This window comes from Diceros bicornis, chromosome 26, assembly GCF_020826845.1.
Source record: "Diceros bicornis minor isolate mBicDic1 chromosome 26, mDicBic1.mat.cur, whole genome shotgun sequence".
Lineage (NCBI taxonomy): Eukaryota > Metazoa > Chordata > Mammalia > Perissodactyla > Rhinocerotidae > Diceros > Diceros bicornis.
Window position 1 is genome coordinate 12,296,505 of NC_080765.1, and position 20,096 is coordinate 12,316,600.

The 20,096-nt window shown below is 50.8% G+C and overlaps 2 protein-coding genes across 2 annotated transcripts; one reads left to right on the forward strand and one right to left on the reverse strand.

Moving 5' to 3' along the window:
- Nucleotides 1-1,640: 1,640 nt before the first annotated feature.
- NUDT1 (nudix hydrolase 1) lies at nucleotides 1,641-14,529 on the reverse strand. The gene is made up of 4 exons (XM_058569418.1): nucleotides 14,348-14,529; nucleotides 12,610-12,775; nucleotides 2,695-2,840; nucleotides 1,641-2,415 (listed from the first exon to the last, which is right to left on the reverse strand). The coding sequence occupies exons 2-4, from the start codon at nucleotides 12,759-12,761 to the stop codon at nucleotides 2,243-2,245; spliced, it is 471 nt and encodes a 156-aa protein (XP_058425401.1). The 5' UTR covers nucleotides 12,762-12,775; nucleotides 14,348-14,529; the 3' UTR covers nucleotides 1,641-2,242.
- On the forward strand, nucleotides 14,451-19,579 carry MRM2 (mitochondrial rRNA methyltransferase 2). Its single transcript, XM_058569417.1, has 3 exons — nucleotides 14,451-14,493; nucleotides 15,878-16,167; nucleotides 18,469-19,579. Exons 1-3 carry the CDS (start codon nucleotides 14,486-14,488, stop codon nucleotides 18,909-18,911), a joined length of 741 nt encoding a protein of 246 aa, XP_058425400.1. The 5' UTR covers nucleotides 14,451-14,485; the 3' UTR covers nucleotides 18,912-19,579.
- The last annotated feature ends 517 nt before the right edge of the window (nucleotides 19,580-20,096 follow it).

Consider the following 20,096-nt stretch of genomic DNA (forward strand, 5'->3'; position numbering starts at 1 on the left):
CTGCAGGACTGGAAATGGAGGGCGAGGCTCTCGGGGAATTTGGTTCACCACAGACAGGTGGGCTTCCCTGCTGAGCTGACGCACATCATAGTCCAGGGGAGAGTGTCTCTTAGGTCCGGCCACATATGGGGCCCAGCCCATGCATGGGTTCTGCCGTGCCAGCAAAGCAGCCGGGGCAGGGGGGAGTGCCCTGCCCCAGCCTGAGGCCCCGCGACAGCTGACATGTGCCTTCCTGGCCAAAGAGAGGGCACTGACACCCCCCCCCCCCCCCCGCCAACCCCAGCCCAACCAGCAGGGGCCGTTTGGGTCACTCGTCCATTTCTGGGCTGTTTGCTTTTTGATCCGCCTCTGTAGAAACGGGTTCTCAGCTGCTCTGAGCGGATCCTGCGGCCCCATGGGGCTGGTCCCTCCCAGCGCTGGGTACACTTGAACGGTAAAGCGTGACCGCCGGGCCGCTTCTGTCCTGTCCTGTGGCAGCTGCTGCTCACCTGCCTGGGGCCTGTCTGCAGGTGGTGAGAGACAAGCGACCACAGGACAGTGGAGAGTTGGGAAGAGACCCCAACCAAGCCCTGCGTGTGGTGGGTGGTGGGGGCTGGGCACCCAGAAGGCAGAGGGCCGTTCGGGGGGCATCTCCCACAGCAGGTGAAGGCATCCTTGTACAGGTCACTAGGGAGAATTCTACCACCAAAGACGTCAAGTGTACTTTTCTGAAGGGAACTCGACTGACATGCTCCTCGCTCCTGGTAGCATCTCCTGCGGTGGAAACTGGGAGCAGGTTCTTGGCTGAAGCCCTGGCCTCGTGTTTCGGAGGCTCATCTGGAGGGATGTCTTCTATCCATCCCCTCCCACCCCCAGGCACCACAGAGACGTCAACGGGAAGAAGGAGACTTGCTGGGGAGGACTTCTTGGGAGTGATGTAGGGAAGGTCACATCATCCCCATGCCCATCGGCTGGGGACAGCAGAGGCCACCTTTTTTCCACAAAGCTTCCCTCTCAGCCCTGAACCTGGGCTGCTGGTGGATTCCCAGCCTCGGGGCCTGACACCTTCTGCTCAGCTTTGTCCTGGAGAGGGCAAGGAGGGGCCGCTCTCAGTTCCAAGGTAGAGGCCCCAGGGTGATGGTGGGGGAGTCCCTGATCGCCTCTGTGCCCTTCCTGCTGCCGGAGCTTTCCTTGCTGGCCAGGAGAGCCCACACACCACCACAGCCTTGCCACGGCCCGTGAAAGGACATCTGAGTATCTTATCTCCATGGGAGCCATTCCTGCCATTCCGAGAAACCCGTTCTCCCCAGAAGGCTGGAGCCTCAGCCTGGCCTGCGGGAGTGTGCCTCTGGATCAGGTCCCCCAGCCTGTCCCGCTTCCTCAGTGGTAACTACAGACACGTTCTAGTCATCAGCCGGAGACGCAGAATAGGAAGGGAAGGCGTAAGCTAGAAGGTCTAACGTGGGGACGCATTGGCCTCTGGCCCGACTGCGGTCAGGATTGTTCTGCGTCTAAGGCCCCTCCTCTTGTTTGTGAGTCAGCTTTATGTTTGAAGCACTTTATGAGGCTCCAGGAATCGATTACTCTACACCCCGTAAACTGGAATTGTTTACAAATGATCTACATTATGAGATTTTTATCAATAAACTCACACGAACAACTATTATTAAATATATTTATAAGAGTTGGGTAAAGTTGTGAGTTCTTTGTGTAAGTGGGTGGTGACTCCCCTCTTCCCAGTGGTCAGAAACCAGGACAAGGGCCCCGTCCTCTGGGGCTAAGGGAAAGTGACTAGCCTATGATGCATTAGGTCTGGCTGTTAACACTGGGCCCTGTGTCTCAGTTTCCCCTTTAAGGGGGGGGGGTGGTGAGAGAGGAGAACACACCTTCTAGCCCCACCCTGTGGTTCCACCAAGAGCCTGTGGCAGTGAGCAAATCACTGCCCAGCCCTTTCCCACCAGCTGTCCACCATGGGGACAGTCAGAAAAGCTGTCCTCTTCACCCCGAGGGCTTGTATCTCTTCCTCTCCCATGTGTGTCCAGTGGCATGGGGCACAGCCCAGCACGCCTGGTGGCTTCTTGAGGATGTGACTGGCTGGCTATGGTGGGGCTGGGTGAACAATGTTGAAAAGGTAAAAGATATTTATTTTCCTTCCTGTCCAATGGTGTTCCAAACGGAAAATGTAAACCCTGACTCGGGACATCGATGGTGCAGCTGTGAGCAGCCGAATCTCTGGGCCCGGAGGGCGAGCACGGTTCTGCCCCTAGACTTCGTCCACTTCGCGCAGCATGTACTCCAGGATGGTGTTGTGACCCTGGAACTTGAAGTACCCGTGGAATTTCTTCTTCTGAAGCAGGAGGGGAAACCAGTATCTGTCATCAGGCCACATGTCACTGAAGGGGATCTGATCCAGTTGGAACCACTGAGGGCGCATTTCTGTAGCAGGGGAGAAGGGGGAGCCCCGATGTTCAACTGAGATTCAAACTGACCTTTGGTGAGGCATTAACTGAGCAAGTCTGTGTGAGGGACTTGATGTACTTTTGTTTTTAACCCTCGCGACTGTATCTCTTATTTTACACGATAGGAAGAAAGCTCAGCTGGGTGCTGGTGCATTGCAGCACCTGCCTCGTGGAGAGGGAGGGCTGCCCAGGGCCAGCTCCTCACCTGGCTTTCCCTCTCACCTGCTGTGGTGAAGGGACAGGCCCTGAGACTCACCGTCGCTCTCCACAGGCATCCCCTGGACACTGTGTGTGCAGAAGATGTGCACGTCCATCAGCTCAGGGTCACCCACGAACTCAAACACGATCTGGCCCACCTTGTGCAGCGCGTCTGTGGTCAGACCACTCTCCTCCTGCAGCTCCCTGCGGGCGAGGAGACAGGCAGATGGAAAGAATACGACAGTTAAAGCAAGGCGCCCATGTCCACGCAGAACCCGAGAGTGGTGCTGGGAGGATAGAGGAGCGCCAAAGGGGTCAAGGGAGCTGCGAGTGAGCTGCACGGGCTGGAAACCCAGGGACATCATCTGGAATGCACCGGTAGCTCCCAACCTGGCAGAACTTTGGAGTTATCTGGGGACCTTTTTAAAAACTCCGACTTGGTTCACAATCTGGGGAGGGGTCCAGATTGTGATGAGCGCTGGCCCAGGGCGCACAGGCCTTGTTAGTTCAACGCCCTCTGTACCACGTGGCAGCCCAGGCCTGGCCAAGCTCAGCAGCTTGGGGGCCTCACGGGAGGCCAGTGGTGGAGCTGGGAACCCCCACCCAGTCCTTTGGTTCCTGTTCTCTTCCTGCAGGGCTGCGGCAGCCTATGAACGCTGCTCTGTGGGCTGCAGGCTCTGCGGCCCTGGGCCCCACACTGAAGCCTTTCTGCCCAAAGAATCATCCTTCCTCACACCCATGCTCAGAGGGCGCAGGACCAGACCGCAGGTGTCTATTGTTTCTTTCCTGAAGGAGGCCCGATTTCACTTCTGTTCCACCAAGGAGACACCCCCCCCGACTCCCCAAACCAACTCCCCAAACCAACACCCGAGGTTGATCATAGGGGATGTACAGCTTTGGGCCTGCCTCGCTGCCTCCTCCCTCCTCACCCACTCTCAGGACTCTCCCCACCAGCTCAACCAGTGTGTGGAGGGGCTGAGGGGTAATCGCACCACCTGAGCACACAGGTGTGATTCACCACGAGCAGAACCAGGATGCCCCCTAAACATTCTAATGCTGTCACCTATTCAAAAACTTTCACTGTAGACAATCTGGGAAGCACCCATGGACTCATCACCCAGAAGGAGCCCTTGTTTCCATCTCAGTGTTCTTCCTTTGGGTCTTTCTCTCTTGTACATCCCTTTAAAAAAACCGCAAACACATCACACATCGTACCTGCACTTTTCATGCAACAGTGGGGCAATATCCTGCACCTCAAGGAATTCAACCCGTTGCTCAACGGTTGTGTATTAGAGAATAAAAAATGTGAACATGCTCATCATGAAGCCCCTGCACCGCTGACTTCGCATCCTGTCTGCTCAGCGTGGGCTCTCACTCCGCCTCTTGTTCAGTCACTCAGCAAGCGCTTTCTGGAAGATGTGCCGTGCTCAGGACTCTGGGGACCCCCGAAGCCACTGCAGCCGCAAAGCTCAGAGCCTGTTCCTCCCTTTAGAGATTCTTACTTCCCCACCGCCCTGTATTTATTTCTGTCTACAAAAATGTTCTAATTACGTCTGACCATTTATAGTTGTATGTAAAAAGGTTTTTAGCTTTGAACTCAGGTGAGGTGAGGAACACAGTGCATCACTACTTCCTGTGCCTGTACCGAGGAGTCGGGGAACCACCGTGTTCATTCAGCACGCACATGCCGGGCTGAGTGGTGTTATTTAAAGAGATGCCTTCCTCGGCCTGGAACCGGCCCCACTTCCTGTCAGGCCTAGAGAGGAACTGCCTCCGTCTGCTGCCATTTTGGATGCAGGCCCGAGTAATGTTTTGAAAGCTGGAATCTATTCATTGAGATGCTTAATTAAAATTAGACTTGACCTGGAAATACGAATGTGTGTTTTCACTTGGGGGGTGCAAATGGCTCCCCAATTAAATGTAACAGAAGTGCCCAGTGGGGCTCACCAGCTCTGGCAGCGGCTGGTGGATCTCGTTTTAAAAACTTCACCCACTGATTTAATGTTTTGACTAATTTTGGTTCATCTTCCCTGAGTACATGGCAGTGTATGAGACACCAATATCTCCTCGGTGACAGGGCTAAATCTCCATTTCACAGGCGGGGATAATGAGACAGCAGAGATGACAATGTTACAGCTTTGCTAACGTGTCTGACTGTATCTCTGTGATGCTCCTTTCCCCAGACGCCAGATGGAGAACAGGATGAGTAATAAGTTACACAAACTCCTGAGCAGCCAAGTGCCGCAGTGGGTGTGGGAGGCCTGTGGTGCAGCAGCTCAGGGACCCGCTTCAGTCATCCTCCTCCTCCATCACCTTCCAGAGTTCTCTGAACACGGCGCTCTGCCTCTTCACTGCTTTGGGGGCCATCAGGGATGCTGGCCAGGAAGACGGGTACACTCCACACAGCAAAATCCCAAACCTGACTCTCTGAGGGACTCCAGGTCCCCAGTGCCTGGAACCTCCCCCGTGAAAGAATGCATCATCCTTGATGCTCAGAGGGTTTCCGCCACAGGGATGTCGGGCAGAGAGGAAGGGATGACCACGTGCACATGGCCACCCTGCACCTGCATGCCGGTGAGCGAGGAGGGAATGTTAACCCGGCTCTTGATCTGGGGCCCACTTTGGGCAGCGCAGTGGATAAAGCGTGCGCCAGATTCACCACCCAGGCCACCGTGATTCACTTGCACATCAGAAGCAGGGGCAGCCAGGGCCTGGGGCTTAGGGAGCAGCTCCATGCACGTGTGCACATAAGGAAACAGGGGCAGCCATAGTGGCCCGGGGCCAATGGCAAAGTCATCCTCAAGGCTAGCAAGGCCCCATTTGCTGCTGGAGTCCCTGGGGTCCTGGGACCCATCTCAGCTTGCTCCTCACGTGTATCAGAATGTGCCATCCGGCCTGCCCCCTCACCCAACAGGGGCAGGGGCACAGCAGTCTTTGTCAGAGGGTGTCCTTACCCTTGGCTCCATCCTACACACTTGACACTCCGGGCTGGTGCCCCAATGCCCCAGGGAAGAGGAGATAGGGGTCCTGGAGAGAGCTCCTTGGAGCTGACCCAAAGGCCCTAGGAGCCAGCATGGTGCCACGCGGTCACCAAGGCTGACTGGTCTAAATTGGGCGGTCGGTGTGTGGCCCTGGATGCTAAACTTCTCTGTCTCAGGTAAGGCCTGGGTCTGCCTTCATGAAGAGCATCTGCAGGGTGATGGCCTGGCCCTCCGGCTCACTGCTTCTGAGCATGGAAACACTAATGCCCTGTGGCCATGGGGAGGGTGTTCTCCAGGGGATATTGAGACCTTTATAATAAAGCTGTAAGTCTAAACAACAAGAAAAAGTCATCGGTTTTACCATGGTTCTGTGACCTGGGTGAGGTCAGGACAGAAGAATGAGGTTGTGGGCACGAGACTGCTGCTCCTCTGGCCTCTGGTTATCCAGTGAGTGTCTGGAGGGCAGACTCCCAGGGCCCAGCACAGCGTCTGGTCAGCTATGCCGAGTTTATTCATTTATTTGTGTATCCATCCAGCCACGTCATGCCTACGTAAGGCCTGCCCTGTGCAGGCACTGGAGACAGTGGAAAAGGAAACCGACATCACGGTTCTATGTCACGTATGTCCTGTGTTTATGACAAAGGTGACACTGCAGTGCAGTGGGGGAACATGGTCTTTTCAATAAATGATGCTGTATCAGCTGGATATCTATATGGAAAAAAATGAATCTGGACCTTCTGCCTTACATCATACACAAAACTTATCGCCAGGTGGATTAAAGATCTAACACTTCTAAAAGTTTCAGGAAAAAAACAGGAGAATATGTTCTTAAGCTTGGGATAGGCAAAGAGTTTTTAAAAAGGATGTAAAAAATGGTAACCATAAAGAAAAAAGTTGTATATGGGATTACATTAAAATGATAAACTTGTGTTTATCAAAATATCATTAAGAGTAAAAAGACAAGCCACAGAGAAGATACTTGCAGTACATATATTTGACAACTCAAGTCTAAAATGTATAAAGAGACTTCTGGTTTCTGCTTCCACATGTAAGGATCTTAGAAGTCACCACTCCATCCTAAACAAGTAAAAAGCTGAACTGACTGAAAAATCAACAACTCTTCTTGGATCCATGAGAGGGGACGCAAACCGCAGCCCCCATGATTGGAGAGAGACAGGTGCATACAGGGTGTCACGGCTTCCCGGTGCAGACTCATGAGCAGAAACCGCTGCGGGAACCAGTGCCAGGGCAGGAAACCCTGAACAGTAATTGAGTAGTTGATGGAGGCTCAGCGTGGCCAAGTCTGCGAGTTAAAAACTCCAGAGGCACTCAGTCATTGGGAGGGGTGGGGGGCACAATATTGTGGATTTAATTCCAAGAGCTCGACCAGGTGCCCATAGTAAATAATGGAGAAAAACCCCCTTATGCTTCCTGCAGGGGGAAGGGGAAGGGGAAGGGAAAGGAACCACTTTGAAATACTCCGGAGCCCTCTGTTCTTCACAAGGTGCCTCAGGGGGAACTAGTTAACCAGATCCTAACTGAAATGGGAGAAGGGAAATACCCAATGCCAGCTGGCTCTAGCTATCCTGTCCCACCTAATGTGGGGAGGAGGAGAAACCTAAGAAACTCTTGTGAAGGTCGCGGTCCAGAGGCGCAGGCTCATGAAAACACCGAGACCTGATCACAGGACTCTAAACACTTCCTCTCCCCCCACACTCACCCCCACATCACTGCAGGCCTGCTTACAGCAGCTCCTTTTACCTGGCGCATCGTGTCTGTTGTCAAGAACAAATTACAAGCTACACCAAAAGGCAAAAAACACAATCTGAAGAGAGAACAAGCACAAGGCATGGCAGGGACGTGGAATTATCACACTGGGAATTTAAACAACTATGGTGGATATGCTCAGGGCTCTACTGGAGAAAGTAGACAGCATGCAAGAACAGAGGGCAGTGTAAGCAGAGAGATGGAAATCCTAAGAAAGACCCAAAATGAAACGCTAGAGACGAAAAACTGTCACAGAAACGAAGGCTACCTTTGACGGGCTCATTAGTACACTGGACACGGCTGAGGAAAGAGTCTCTGAGCTTGAGGATATGTCAACAGAATGCTTGAAAACGGAACAGCAAAGAGAACAAAGACTGAAAAAACACAGAAGAGAACATCAAGGACTGTGGGAAACTACAAAAAGGGTAACACATGTTTAATGGGAATTCCAGAAGGAGGAGAGAGAGAGAAAGGAACAGAAGAAACATGAGAAACAATAATCACTGAGACTTTCCCCCAAATTAATGTCAGACACCAAACCACAGATCCAGGAAACTCAGAGAAAACCAAGCGGAAAAATTACCAAAAAACCCACATTCAGGCATGTTATCTTCAAACTACAGAAAATCAAAGACAAAGAAAACATCCTGAAAGAAGCCAGAGGAAGAAAACACTTTACCTACAGAGGAACAAAGAATTGTATCCAGTTTCTCCTCAGAAACCGTGCAAGCAAGAAGAGAGTGGAGTGAAAATGTCAAGTGCTGAGAGAAAAAAACCAGCAACTAGAATTCTCTACTCTGTGAAATTATCCTTCAAGAGGGAAGGAGAAATAAAGACTTTATCAGACAAACAAATGTTGAGGGAATTTGTTGCCAGTAGACCCGCCTTGCAAGAAATCTTAAAAGAAATTCCTTAGAGAGAAGGAAAATTTATAGGTCAGAAACTTGGATCTACATAAAGAAAGGAAGAGCATCCAAGACGGAACAAGTGAAGGTAAAATAAAACTTTTTTTCTTATTCTTAATTGATCTAACAGATAACAGTTTGTTCAAAATAATAATAGCAACAATGTGTTCAATTATGGATGCTTATGTGTATGTCTTACATATAAATGCTTGTGGATGCTGATGTGTGAGTGAGACGAGTCACAGCAATGACACAAGGGTGGGAGGGAGAATCAGGATTGCTTTGTTATTATAAGGTACTCACAGTACTTGTGAAGTGTTATTTGAAAGTGGACTTGTATCAGCTGTAAATGTATATTGCAAACTCTAGGGCCACCACTAAAAAAAAAGTAAAAAAGAATGATAACTTATATGTTAAGAAAGAGAAAATGGAATCACATAAAATGCTCAGTTAAAACCATAAAAGGCAGAAAAAGAATGGAAGATAAAAACAGGAATAATGAACAAGGGCAACAAATAGAAAACAGTAATGGATGGGGTAGATATGAACCAGCTATGTCAATAATCACTCTGAACATCACAGGTCTAAATGCACCAATTAAAACACAGAGATCCTCAGAGTGGATCAAAAAACAAGACCCAAATATCTGTTGTCTACAAGAAACGCACACTTTAAATATAAAGATTAAAAGTATAAAGTATAAAGATTAAAAAATATAAAGATTAAAACATATAGATGAAAAGTAAATGGATGGAGAAAGATAAATGCTACCATTAATCAAAAGAAAGCAGAAGCAGCTATATTAATTTCAGACTGAGTAGACTTCAAAGCAACAAAAGTTACCAAAGATTAAGAGAGCATTACATCATGATAAAGGAGTCAGTTCTCCAAGAAGACACAACAACCCTTACTTAACATGTATGCGCCTAACAACAGAGCATCAAACTATGTGAGGCCAAAATGAATAGAACTTAAAGGAGAAACAGACGAACCCACTGTCATGGTTGGAGACTTCAATACCCCTCTATCACAAAGGGTCAGATCTATCAGGCAGAAAATCAGGAAGGACAGAGTGAAAGGTACAGAGAACTACAAATCAATAAGAAAAAGACAGGCAACCTGATTTAAAAAATGTGCTAAAGACTTGAGCAGACACTTCACAAAAAAGGATATCCAAGTGGCCACAGAGACCGAGCAGGCGCGCAACTTCAGGAGTCATCAGGGCGAATAGATGAAAACCTCACTGAGGTATCATCACGCCACCAGAGTGGCTAAAATGAAAAAGGCAGAAAATACCAAGTGTCACTGAGGACTTGGGGAAGCGGAACTCACACACCTCTGGTGGGAACTGACATTAGCACAACTCCTTTGGAAAACTGGCAGTGTCTACTAAGGCTGAACACCTCTAATTCTCCTCCCAGGGAAATATCCACCAGCAAGAAGTTCACACGGGCTCCCGAAGACTGTGCACGGCTATCTTAGCAGAACTACTTGCAGCTCCAAACCACAAACAACCCAAATGCCTGTCCACAGAATGGATAAGCTGCAGCATATTCATAACTGGAATACTATACAGCAGTGGGAACGAATGGACCACTGCTACCTGCAGGCATAATGCTGGGAAAAAGTCAGACACAATGGGTACATCCTGCAGGATTCCACTTATGTGCTATTTTGAATAGGCCCAAATCATCACCATGACAGAAGTCAGGGTGCAGGCTGCCCTTCAGAGGGCAGGGTCCCCGCTCCATTTCCATCTCTTGATCCACGTGCCAGTTAAATAGGTGGACCCGTGTCCTAAAAATTCCCTGGTGAAGATTTGTGCATGTTCCTATATGCATGTTATATTTCAACACCAATTTGACTTATAAAACATCTTCAGACCTGGCCTCATGGAGCGCTTCTGGGGGAAGACAGATGGAAAGGGAATAATTAAATATGATTAGAAAGGGTGAGAGTACTGTGAAGGAAATATATACACAGGATGAGACTTAACGGGGAACAGCTGGGGTGGGGGGCACCTTCTTACATGTGAAGGCTGAGGAGGGGCCCGCCGGATGAGGAGCCAGGAAAAGGGGGGTGTCTGAGGGGCAGAGTGTGGGGAGGGAAGGGCAGGAATGGGAGGGAGGGGTGAGGCCCGACCCTGGGGGGGCTCAATGGATGACACAGGAGGTTGGATTCAAGTGCGCTGGGAGCTATTAAAGGGTGTTAATGTGTGAATGAGTGACAGACAGAGACAGAGACAAAGAGACCCAGACGTAGTTTCAGGAAGGTCACCCAGCAGGCAGTTGTGTGAAGGACCTCGGAGGGAACCGGAGGAGCAGGGAGGCCAGGTAGGAGGCTACTGCACCTGTGCAGGTGAGAAGGGGTGGTCTGAATGCGGCGGCAGTGGAGGAAGTGAGACCCGGATGGATTCGAGTTATATTCTGGGGATAGAAATTACATGTGTCCTGCTCTGTCCTTCAGGTTCCTCCCCTATCTCAGACCTGGTCTTAGGAAAGACCACCATTATACTCAGTACTGAGGGTCTGGAGTCACGGTTTCTTATGTCTGTGTCTCACTGAAGAAATGAATAATATTGAGAGGGCAGGAAGGAAAGTCCCTTAGATCCTGAGAAAGTTCATAAGAAAATACATCAGGGCTGCCTTGGGGGGCCTGAAGTCTGCTTGTCACCAGCACAGCTGAAGTGAAGCCACCTGGGGCTCCTCCTGTGCGGTCTCAGCCTGTCCATCCGGCCTCCCCTCCCTCCCCGGCCCTCTGGCCACGCCACACTCCTCTGCACGGGCCCTGCCTCTGCAGCCTCTGCTTCTGCAAGTGCTGCATTCCCACCTTCCACCCGGCCCTCCGACCAAACTCAGGTCCTTCGGGAGTTTTCCCTCATGCCCAGTTACTTGCTCTCCCTCCCTATGCTGGATGCCCCAGACCACTAGGGGTGTTCACTAGACTTGCTGTCTGTACACAGCCCCCTGAACCCGGGGGCCAGAGCAGGTAGGAGCCCCGCAGGGGCTGGGACCCGCACCTCTGTGTCCCGACACTGAGCGGTGCTTAGGTGGTGGGTGCTACATAAATCAGTGACCCGGTGAACGGTCTCAGGAGGACACAGACATTCAAATGGATGGCAAAGCAGACCTCTGGCACCCACTGTTGCTGTCCATTTTCCATGCTGTTTCTTCTGCACCCTTCCCACCCCAGCACTGCTCACAGGGCTGGATGCCCGAGTCTCCCCAGACTGGGTCTCCTCCCAGCTGTGTCCTCTCAGCGGGTTCCAGCCACATTGCCTAGCACTTGCCAAAATGAACGACCAGACGCATCCGTGTGGCAGCAGCCCTGGGTCCCAGGCCTAGGGAGGGGAGGTGCATGCAGGGACACCACCTGCAGGGCTTTTTAAGTTGGGGGCTGGGACCCAGTCATGCACCATGAGGTCAACTTAGTGGATTGTGACTGGCAATTAAAAAAAATTATATTGGAGCACGCTTTCATGTAGTAAGGGCATCGCTATATCAGAGTATAAACATTGCTTACTGTGGGCTGTGATTTAAGGAAAAAACCCTAAAACTTGAAAGCTACTGGGCTGCAGCATCGGCAGCTTCCGTCCTTTCCAGAAACCTCGGTAGTATGCATTTGGGGATTTGTTGCCCTCTCCAGGGAGAGTGGACTTCAGGTTGCCAACCTTTTTCAGAGTAAGAAGAACATCAGCAGGAGCTAAGGTTTGTGTAGTGCTTTGCGATGTTTACACACACAATCTCATTTTATCCACACAAGCCTGTGAAGAGGGGCAAAGAGGTTGAAGTCTGGGGGGCTGTGTGATCTTGGGCACACTGCTCGACCTCTCTGGGTTTCAGTTCCTTCTCATGTGAAACTGGCTGTGTTGAGGATTAACTGAGACTGTGTGTGCAAAAGGGTTCAGATAGAAACCCTCATCTTCAACCCCCTGAACAAACCAAGAAACCAAGTGACAAGTGACCAACCGGCCTGTTAGCTAGAAAGAGAAAGCCAGAACTTTTCAACCCAGGCCATGTGCACAGCAGCTTCCCAGATACGTCCTAACCCCCATAGCAACAGCTAATATGTACTCAGCACTTACCACGTGGCAGGCACTGTTCCAAGTTCTTTATTTTCTCATTTGATCTTCACAACAATCCTAAGCGACAGGTACCGTTATTTTTCCCATTTTGCAGATGAAGAAACTGAGGCTCAAGGGTTAAGTACATGCTTCAGGTCACACGGCTCTAAGTGGTGACATCAGGGGTCTGGCTCTACAGCTCAAATCCTTATCCCCTGCAGAAGCTGGTCCTGGGCTCAGACCTACCCCTCCCTTACCTCTTGGCTCCGTCCTCGATGGTCTCTCCTTCTTGAACTTTGCCCCCGAAGCCATTCCACCGGCCCACCCCAAAGCCTCTTTTCTTCATGCCCAGGAGAATTCGCTGAGACTGTAGCACCAGTACCAAGGTGTAGAGCCTGGAGGCACCCATGGTCCCCTTGGGTTCTATGAGGAAGGCAAGAGGGCTGGGTCAGCTTGACTTGGGCGTGGATGGAAGCATGTGTACTGCAGTGACTAGGGTCCAGCTGGAACAGAACTGTGCATTGGAAGGCAGGGAGGGGAAGCTTGGTGGTAATTTCTAAGCTCTGCCATGTGTGGCTTGCCCGGTGCAGGTGGAAGCCTGCCATTGAACAAATGATCTTCTGCGGTAAAAAGAGGCCTGGCCCTCAGAGCCCAGTGGGATCAGTGCCCAGGCCCTTCATTTGCCAGGGCTGATGCAGCAGGTCAGGCAATGGCCACATCTCCCCTTCCCCACTCCTTGGCACAGAGCTGTTCTTCAGAAGTGGGAGGGTAGTCCAGCCTCTGTGCCCCACTGACACCAAGATAACCATGCAGTTTATCCAACGGTTCTTGGGTCAGGCTTTTAGCTTTGGCCTTTTCATTAATGTGGCCTTCTAGGATCTGGCTTCTTCCTCTCTGCAGTAGCAGACCTCCAGATTGCCAAGAAATGCTCCCGACAGTGGAAAGTCCACCCAGCCAGGCCTGGCTGGTCCTCCGTCCTGTGACAGGAGTTCATACTCTGCTCACAACCGTTGCTGCTCTGGGACCTGGCACTCAGAGAGGGCACTGGATCCACAAGGGCCCCTCCTGCTCAAATGCGTGTGCATGGTCCAGCAAGAGACCCTGAGGGTCACATCTGGGTTGCTGCTGGAGAACCAGGACCAAGGTCTCTGTTGATCCATCCCTATCCCAGCCTGGGGCTCATCGAACACAAGTCTCCTACTCTGGGGACCACACCAGATTAGACACAGGATTCAGGACCAGGATCCTCCTGGGAAGTTACCCTGTTTGAGAAAAGGGACCTATAGCTGGGTCCTGGTGGTGGAGGAAGTGGGTATCTGTGGCGGAGTCTCCCTTTAGGCCTGCATACTCTGTCCTGACGCTGACCTGTTCACACCCCAAGTCCTGGCTTCCTAAGTAAACTGTGGCGGTGATGAGGATGGATACTGCATATGTCAGCTATCACTTATTAAGCACTGACTATATATTTTTTTTCAAAAATTATCCCATTTAATAGACCCAACAACTCTAAAAACTAACACTTACTTTCTTCATTTTCAGAGGAGGAAACTGAAGCTCAGAGAGGCTAAATAGTGGAGCCAGTACCCAAGCCTGGGTCTACTGGATGTGGAAGTCTAGTTGGCCCACATCTCCCGGAGCAGGCGGCTTGGCACTACGGTTAGACGGGTCCTCAGAGAGCCGACCTAATGTCAGGGGCCGGGAGACTGGCAACAGGGCTGGGCAGCCCCACTTGTTAGCCATGTGGCCTCTGAGTCGAGTAGTCTGTAAATTGAGGCCTTTACCAGGGTTGAAAGCGACAATAAACTTAGAGCGCGGGCACTTCCTAAATGTAGGTTCCCTGGCCGTCCCTCCCAGGGGCCCGGCGCCCCCAAGCCCTCACCCCAGTCCTTGATCCATCTCCTGCGGCCTCAGCTAAGCTGCCCCCCAACCCAGACCCGCGCTCCCCTATCCCCGGCTCCCCTGGCCCGCTCGCCCCCTCCCCTATCCCCGGCTCACCCGGCTCACTACCGGTCTCCGCTGGCTGGGGTTCCGCGCGCGCCTTCTGAATATGCGCGCCGCCGCCGGGGGCGTGGCTTCGAGCCGGAAGCGAGGCGGGCACTTCCGGCAGCAGGGGGCCGGAGCAGCTCTGCACCCATGGCCCGGTGAGCGGGAGTCGGGGAGTGGGGTCCGGGGAGCAGGCCAGGTGAGCCGCGAAGGGGCCGTGGCCGGGGAGAGCGGGGCGTCCGTGCGCTCAGGCGGCGTTTCTGGAGCGCCTGCTGCACGCGTGCGGGAGGCGGGAGTGGCCAGGGCCGCCCCACTCTTCTTCGTCCGAAGGGGCGCAGGTCCCACCTCTGTCCTGGCCCCGACACGGTCAGCCCGGCGAGGTGGCTCGAGGAGGACTGCAAACACGAAGCCACAGTCGGCGAAGCCTCCCCAGGAGCGACGGGAGGGCAGAGAGCTGTAGAGGGCTTCAGAAGAGGAGGGGCAGGTGAGGGGCCCTGCGGGTAGAGAAGAGGAAGGAACAGGTGAGGCGGCCCTATGGGTAGAGGAGGGACAGGTGAGGTGGCCCTGCGGGTAGAGAAGAGGAGGGACAGATGAGGGGGCCGTGCAGGGAGAAAAGAGGAGGGGCAGGTGAGGTGGCCCTGTAGGGAGAGAAGAGGAGGGGCAGGTGAGCTGGCCGTGCAGGGAGAGAAGAGGAGGGGTTAGGTGAGGGGGCTCTGCAGGTAGAAGTGAAGCTTGTGAAGAGCACGGAGAGGCCCTTCAACTATTCACACAGGTTGATTTCAATTTTATTAAGAAATGTGACAGGTCAGGCCATGTGCTAGCCACTGAAGCCATGGAACTAAGTCACTAAGGCAAGGACCTGTCCTCATGGGGTTTCTCACAGTCTCAGAGCCTAATGAATATTAGTACCAGCTGAGAAAGAATATTATGTTTGCTAATTTTATCATTACTATTAACCAGTACTGGGAAAATTTTGGTTGATATAAATAAGGTGACTGTTGTTGATTTTTGAGTTTTCCTTTTGAAGAAAACTTCAGGAGAGAAGAAACACTTCTTGACTGAAGGGTGGATGCCTGCTTTGTTAGTTTGCTGGGTCTGCCATAACAGAGCGCCACAGACTGGGTGGCTTAAAGGGCAGAGATGTATTGTCTCACAGTGCTGGAGGCTAGATTTCCAAAATCAAGGTGTCAGTGGGGTTGGTTTCTTCTGAGGCCTGTCTTCTTGCTGGTCTTTCCTGTGTGTGTGTGTTCTAATTTTCCCTTAATAAGGACACCAGTCATATTGGATTAGGGCCCACTCATATGACCTCATATTAACTTAATTACCTCTTTAAAGACCAGTCACACTTTGAGGTACTAGGGGTTGGGACTTCAACATACGAATTTTCAGCCCATAACACCTGCTTTCTGGCTGTGTAGCCTTGTCAAGTCGCATCCCCTTTTGGGCCTATAAAATGCTTGGGTTGAACCAAGGGCCACACTGAGCTCGTGACCTGTGGGTCTATATGATGCCAACCTGCTTGCTCCCTTTTTCTCTCATCAGGTCCTTGAAGCTGCTGTGTGCTTCCCTTCGGCATCAAAGCTTCCACACTGCTGGGAGTCACTACAAGGGTCGGACAGGCGCTGAGCACCTGTGGCTGACGCGGCATTTGAAAGACCCGTTTGTGAAGGCTTCGAAGGTGGAGAGTTACCGGTGTCGAAGTGCCTTCAAGCTTCTGGAGGTGAACGAGAGGCACCGGATCCTGCGGCCCGGCCTCCGGGTGTTGGACTGTGGGGCAGCTCCTGGTGCGTGGAGCCAGGTGGCAGTGCAGCGAGTCAATGCTGCAGGCACAGGTGGGGCCTCCTGCTGCTCTTAGGGCCCCTGACCACCAGGAGTCTGTAGATGCCAGCCAGCTGCCCTCTGCCCAGGGATACAGGGCAGCTGAGCCGCTTGGTGAAGGCACATACTTCTGACTTGGTGGTTTAGTAGTAATAATGGTAAAGATAGGACACTGACATTTTCAAAATGAAAGATAAAGTAGAGAGGTATAAAGAAAATTAAAACCACTTCAGACCACACCACATTAATATGTGCTTTAATATGTTGGTGTGCATCCTTCCGGAATTTGTGTTTGCAAACATAGCTACACATATATAACTTCTTTTTCGAAAGTGATATTACACCACACTCTTGTTGCTGATTTGGAGCCTTAATGGAGCTATTTTTTTCACTTACTGATATATTGCCATCTTTCTGTGACAGTACAACTGAAGCAACCCCAGAGGTTTCTGGATCCTATTGCTGGAAGCCGTGGGTTTCTTGGAGGTCCTGCTGGGGCTGCTCAGGGGAGCCCTCGCAGCCAGGCCTCTGGATTCTCCACTCTGGCTCAACCCAAGGGATTCAGCTTTTATCTGTTTTATATTTTAGGGTTTTGTCAAAGATATTCTATATCAAAAAGGTTCCCCTGACTAATAAACAGATAAACCAACCACCCATAAAATTTAGAAAACTGTGTCATCCTTGTAACTAGCTGCCTAGTATTCTAGAGAATGGCGTGCTGTTGGCAGTTATCCTGGCTCCTCGTCTGGGAAAGGTTGCTTTCCAGTCTTCTGCTACTATGCACAATGTGGGGTGAATATCCTTACCATTAGTATTTCCTGCCGGGAAGTCTGAGGGTGCTGCATCCACTGGCATTGTATGACATGTGACAGTCACAAAGATCTCGCCCAAACATCTTTGAGTGGGGACATTTGTGCCCATTTTCCTAATGAGTAGATTGAGGTTCAGAGGAGTTGAGTGACCTGCTAAAAGTATAGACCTGGGGATGCTGCTCCCCAAGTTCATTCATCAGCCGCATTACTGTGGGTGGGATGCCTTAAGGGGCTCTAGAACAGTTTAAATTTTTTTTAGCTCACTAACTATTTATCGACCAAGTGAATGAAGTTGTGTCAGAAACTTCAGCTCCTTCTCCACTGCTGGGCCCCTCCACAGACTTGCTACCAGCTGGTTTGAGTGGCTGCTGTTCCCCTAACTGCTCTTCAGGAGAAGCGGAAAAGCGGCCAGGTTGAACTTGTAGGAGGAAGTGGCAGAAGCAAGGATTGTGTGGATAACATGACTTGGTTTCTTTTCCTCCCAGAAGTTGCAAAAATGCGACCAAAGCCGTTTGCCTTGAGTGGACGCTGCTGAGGTTGTGGTACATGGGTGTTAAAGAGGGTCAAGTGCCTAACATGAGATATGAGCTGTCCCACTTTCCACGGCCGGAAATGGAGAGTTTTCACCTGCAAAATACCTGGACTTCCGATATTTAGAGAGAAATAAAATACACATTTCCCCCCCGCCTTTTATTAAGCAGACTGAGCTAGCAAATCTGTGGCCGTACCCTTACCTTACCCACCCTGATGTGTGTCAGCAGAGCAAAGGTCCCCCTCTGTGGAGGGAAGTGATGCAGAGAGAGGACGTCAGGGCTTGTGAGGAGGAGCGCTTTGAATGTGGGTGCAGTACGAGAGGAGGACGAGGGGGAGGCTGGGGACAGCAGTCGTGCAGGCGCGGTGTCTTGTTTTTGGTAATGTGAAACAATGACATCTTTTCTCTCACAGTGGCTATCACTCAAATATGGCAAGACATTACTTTTGGTACCTTATTTGGCATCTCTCTATCTTCCCCTTCTCTGGCTTGTTTCTAATAGTTTCTATATCAAAAGAGATTGGATTAAGCTGCAGAATGGATTTGTTGATTTAATCCAGAGGCACTTGATATATGAGTGTGTCATTTTCTATTTTAGTTTATCACAAAGACCACTCAGAGATAAGAACCCTTTCATGGAGAGCAGGCCTCATGGAGTGAAATGAAATCAGACATGAAGTCAAGTCTCAGGGTGTGGCTCCAGGTCTGCCTATCTCTCCCTGTGACTCTGGGACAGTCACTTTTCCTCTTGGCCTCAGTTTCCTCAGATGCAGAGTGAAGGACCACCACTCCCCACCATGTGTTTTTATAGGATGTATAGAAAGTGGGAAAAAGCCTGTGTCTGCATATTTGCACAGTAGCTCTTTTCCTTTGTCCTGACTTTTTATTTCTACTTCATTATTTTGTTGCATGTATTTTTGTGGGAAGATGCAAGGTGCAAATAAATAACGCATTCACCATTTCTTCCTTAGATCCCAGCGCTCCTGTTGGCTTTGTACTTGGGGTAGATCTTCTTCACATCTTCCCCCTGGAAGGAGCAACTTTTCTGTGCCCTGCTGATGTGACTGACCCAAGAACCTTCCAAAGAATCCGAGAACTGCTTCCTGGTGGGAGAGCAGATGTGATTCTGAGTGACATGGCACCCAATGCCACAGGGATCCGAGGCCTCGATCACGACAGGCTCATCAGTCTGTGCTTGTCCCTTCTGGACTTGGCTCCAGACATCCTGCACCCCGGAGGAACATTCCTTTGTAAAACCTGGGCTGGAAGTCAAAGCCATCGGTTACAGAAGAGACTGACAGACGAGTTCCAGAACACAAGGACTGTGAAACCTGAAGCCAGCAGGAAAGAGTCATCAGAGGTGTACCTCTTGGCCACACAATACCGAAGAGTGAAGGGGTCTGTGAAGGACTGAGAGTTTCTTCTGCCTCTTCTGGTCCTTTTTCACTGCAAATGTAGCCTGAGCTCTTTCCTGAAGTGTGGCTGGGGAGATGGAGCTTGATCTGATCTGGGAGATGCGGCAAGCAGGACAAGTGGGGGACCTTTTTTTTTTTTAAAAACCAAAAAGATAGGACAAAACTATATTCAGTGTCCAGTGTCCATGATATATGGTAAACAGCAGTCTCTCTAACATGATTTGTGAAGAGGACATTATGAGAAGGAGACAGGCAAAGATAAAAGGATGAGAAGACAGTGAGAAGGATAAACACGAATACGCTGAGACAGACAGACAGACATACACACACCTGTATGTCACTTCTCATCTTACAGACTGTTAGCATGTACAGAGAAACAGGTTTCCACCATGGCTCCAAGAACACAGCACACAGGTTTCCAGTTGTTATTTTGGCTATACAGTGCAATGTAGAAAAATCTGAAATTTCAGACTGGAGATTAATTTCCATTTCTTTGGTGAATGATCTAGAAACATCCATTCTTCAAGCAGTGAGAGTTCCCAGAGCAATGAGGGAAGACATTTGGTATGAATTATGCATAGGGTGGGTGCGCTTTGGTTTTTCCTGCGAATGTGTGTTGCTGTAATGCTCCAGGCTCCCAAGACCATAAAGGTAATTGCCAAAGCAAGCTGCGATGTGGTGTGTTCGTTTATTTCCTTTTATTCTCCTCCAGGAACTTGGTGCTGCTTTGTAAAACTATATAGATTGTGTCATCTTGAGGGATTTCCATTTTTAAAAAAATCTGCTGGTTTCTTCAAAGTCATTTGTGGAGGTGTGTTTATCCCTCGACAAGTTCATTGACTGTGAGGATGATTACATCCCAAAGACCAGCTGCGGAAGAAATGCTAGATGCTCAGGAATCTCCAGGAGTTCCAGGGCTTGGTCCAGCTCCCTGGAGTACGCTGCAGGCCGGATTTTAAAGTTATTCATTTTACTTTTGGCTGTAGTCAGTTGAGTACAGAGAACCCCCTGACCCACCTCTTCCCCATCGTCCCTGTCCCCATCGTCCCTGTCCCCATCGCATTGAATTCCCGGGGCACACAAACGAGTATTGTGTCTGGAAGAAGGGTATTCAGCGACGACCCTGGGGCGCTCAGCCCCGGCCTGGGGGTGCAGGGAGGAGGAGGGATGAGAACCCAGAAACA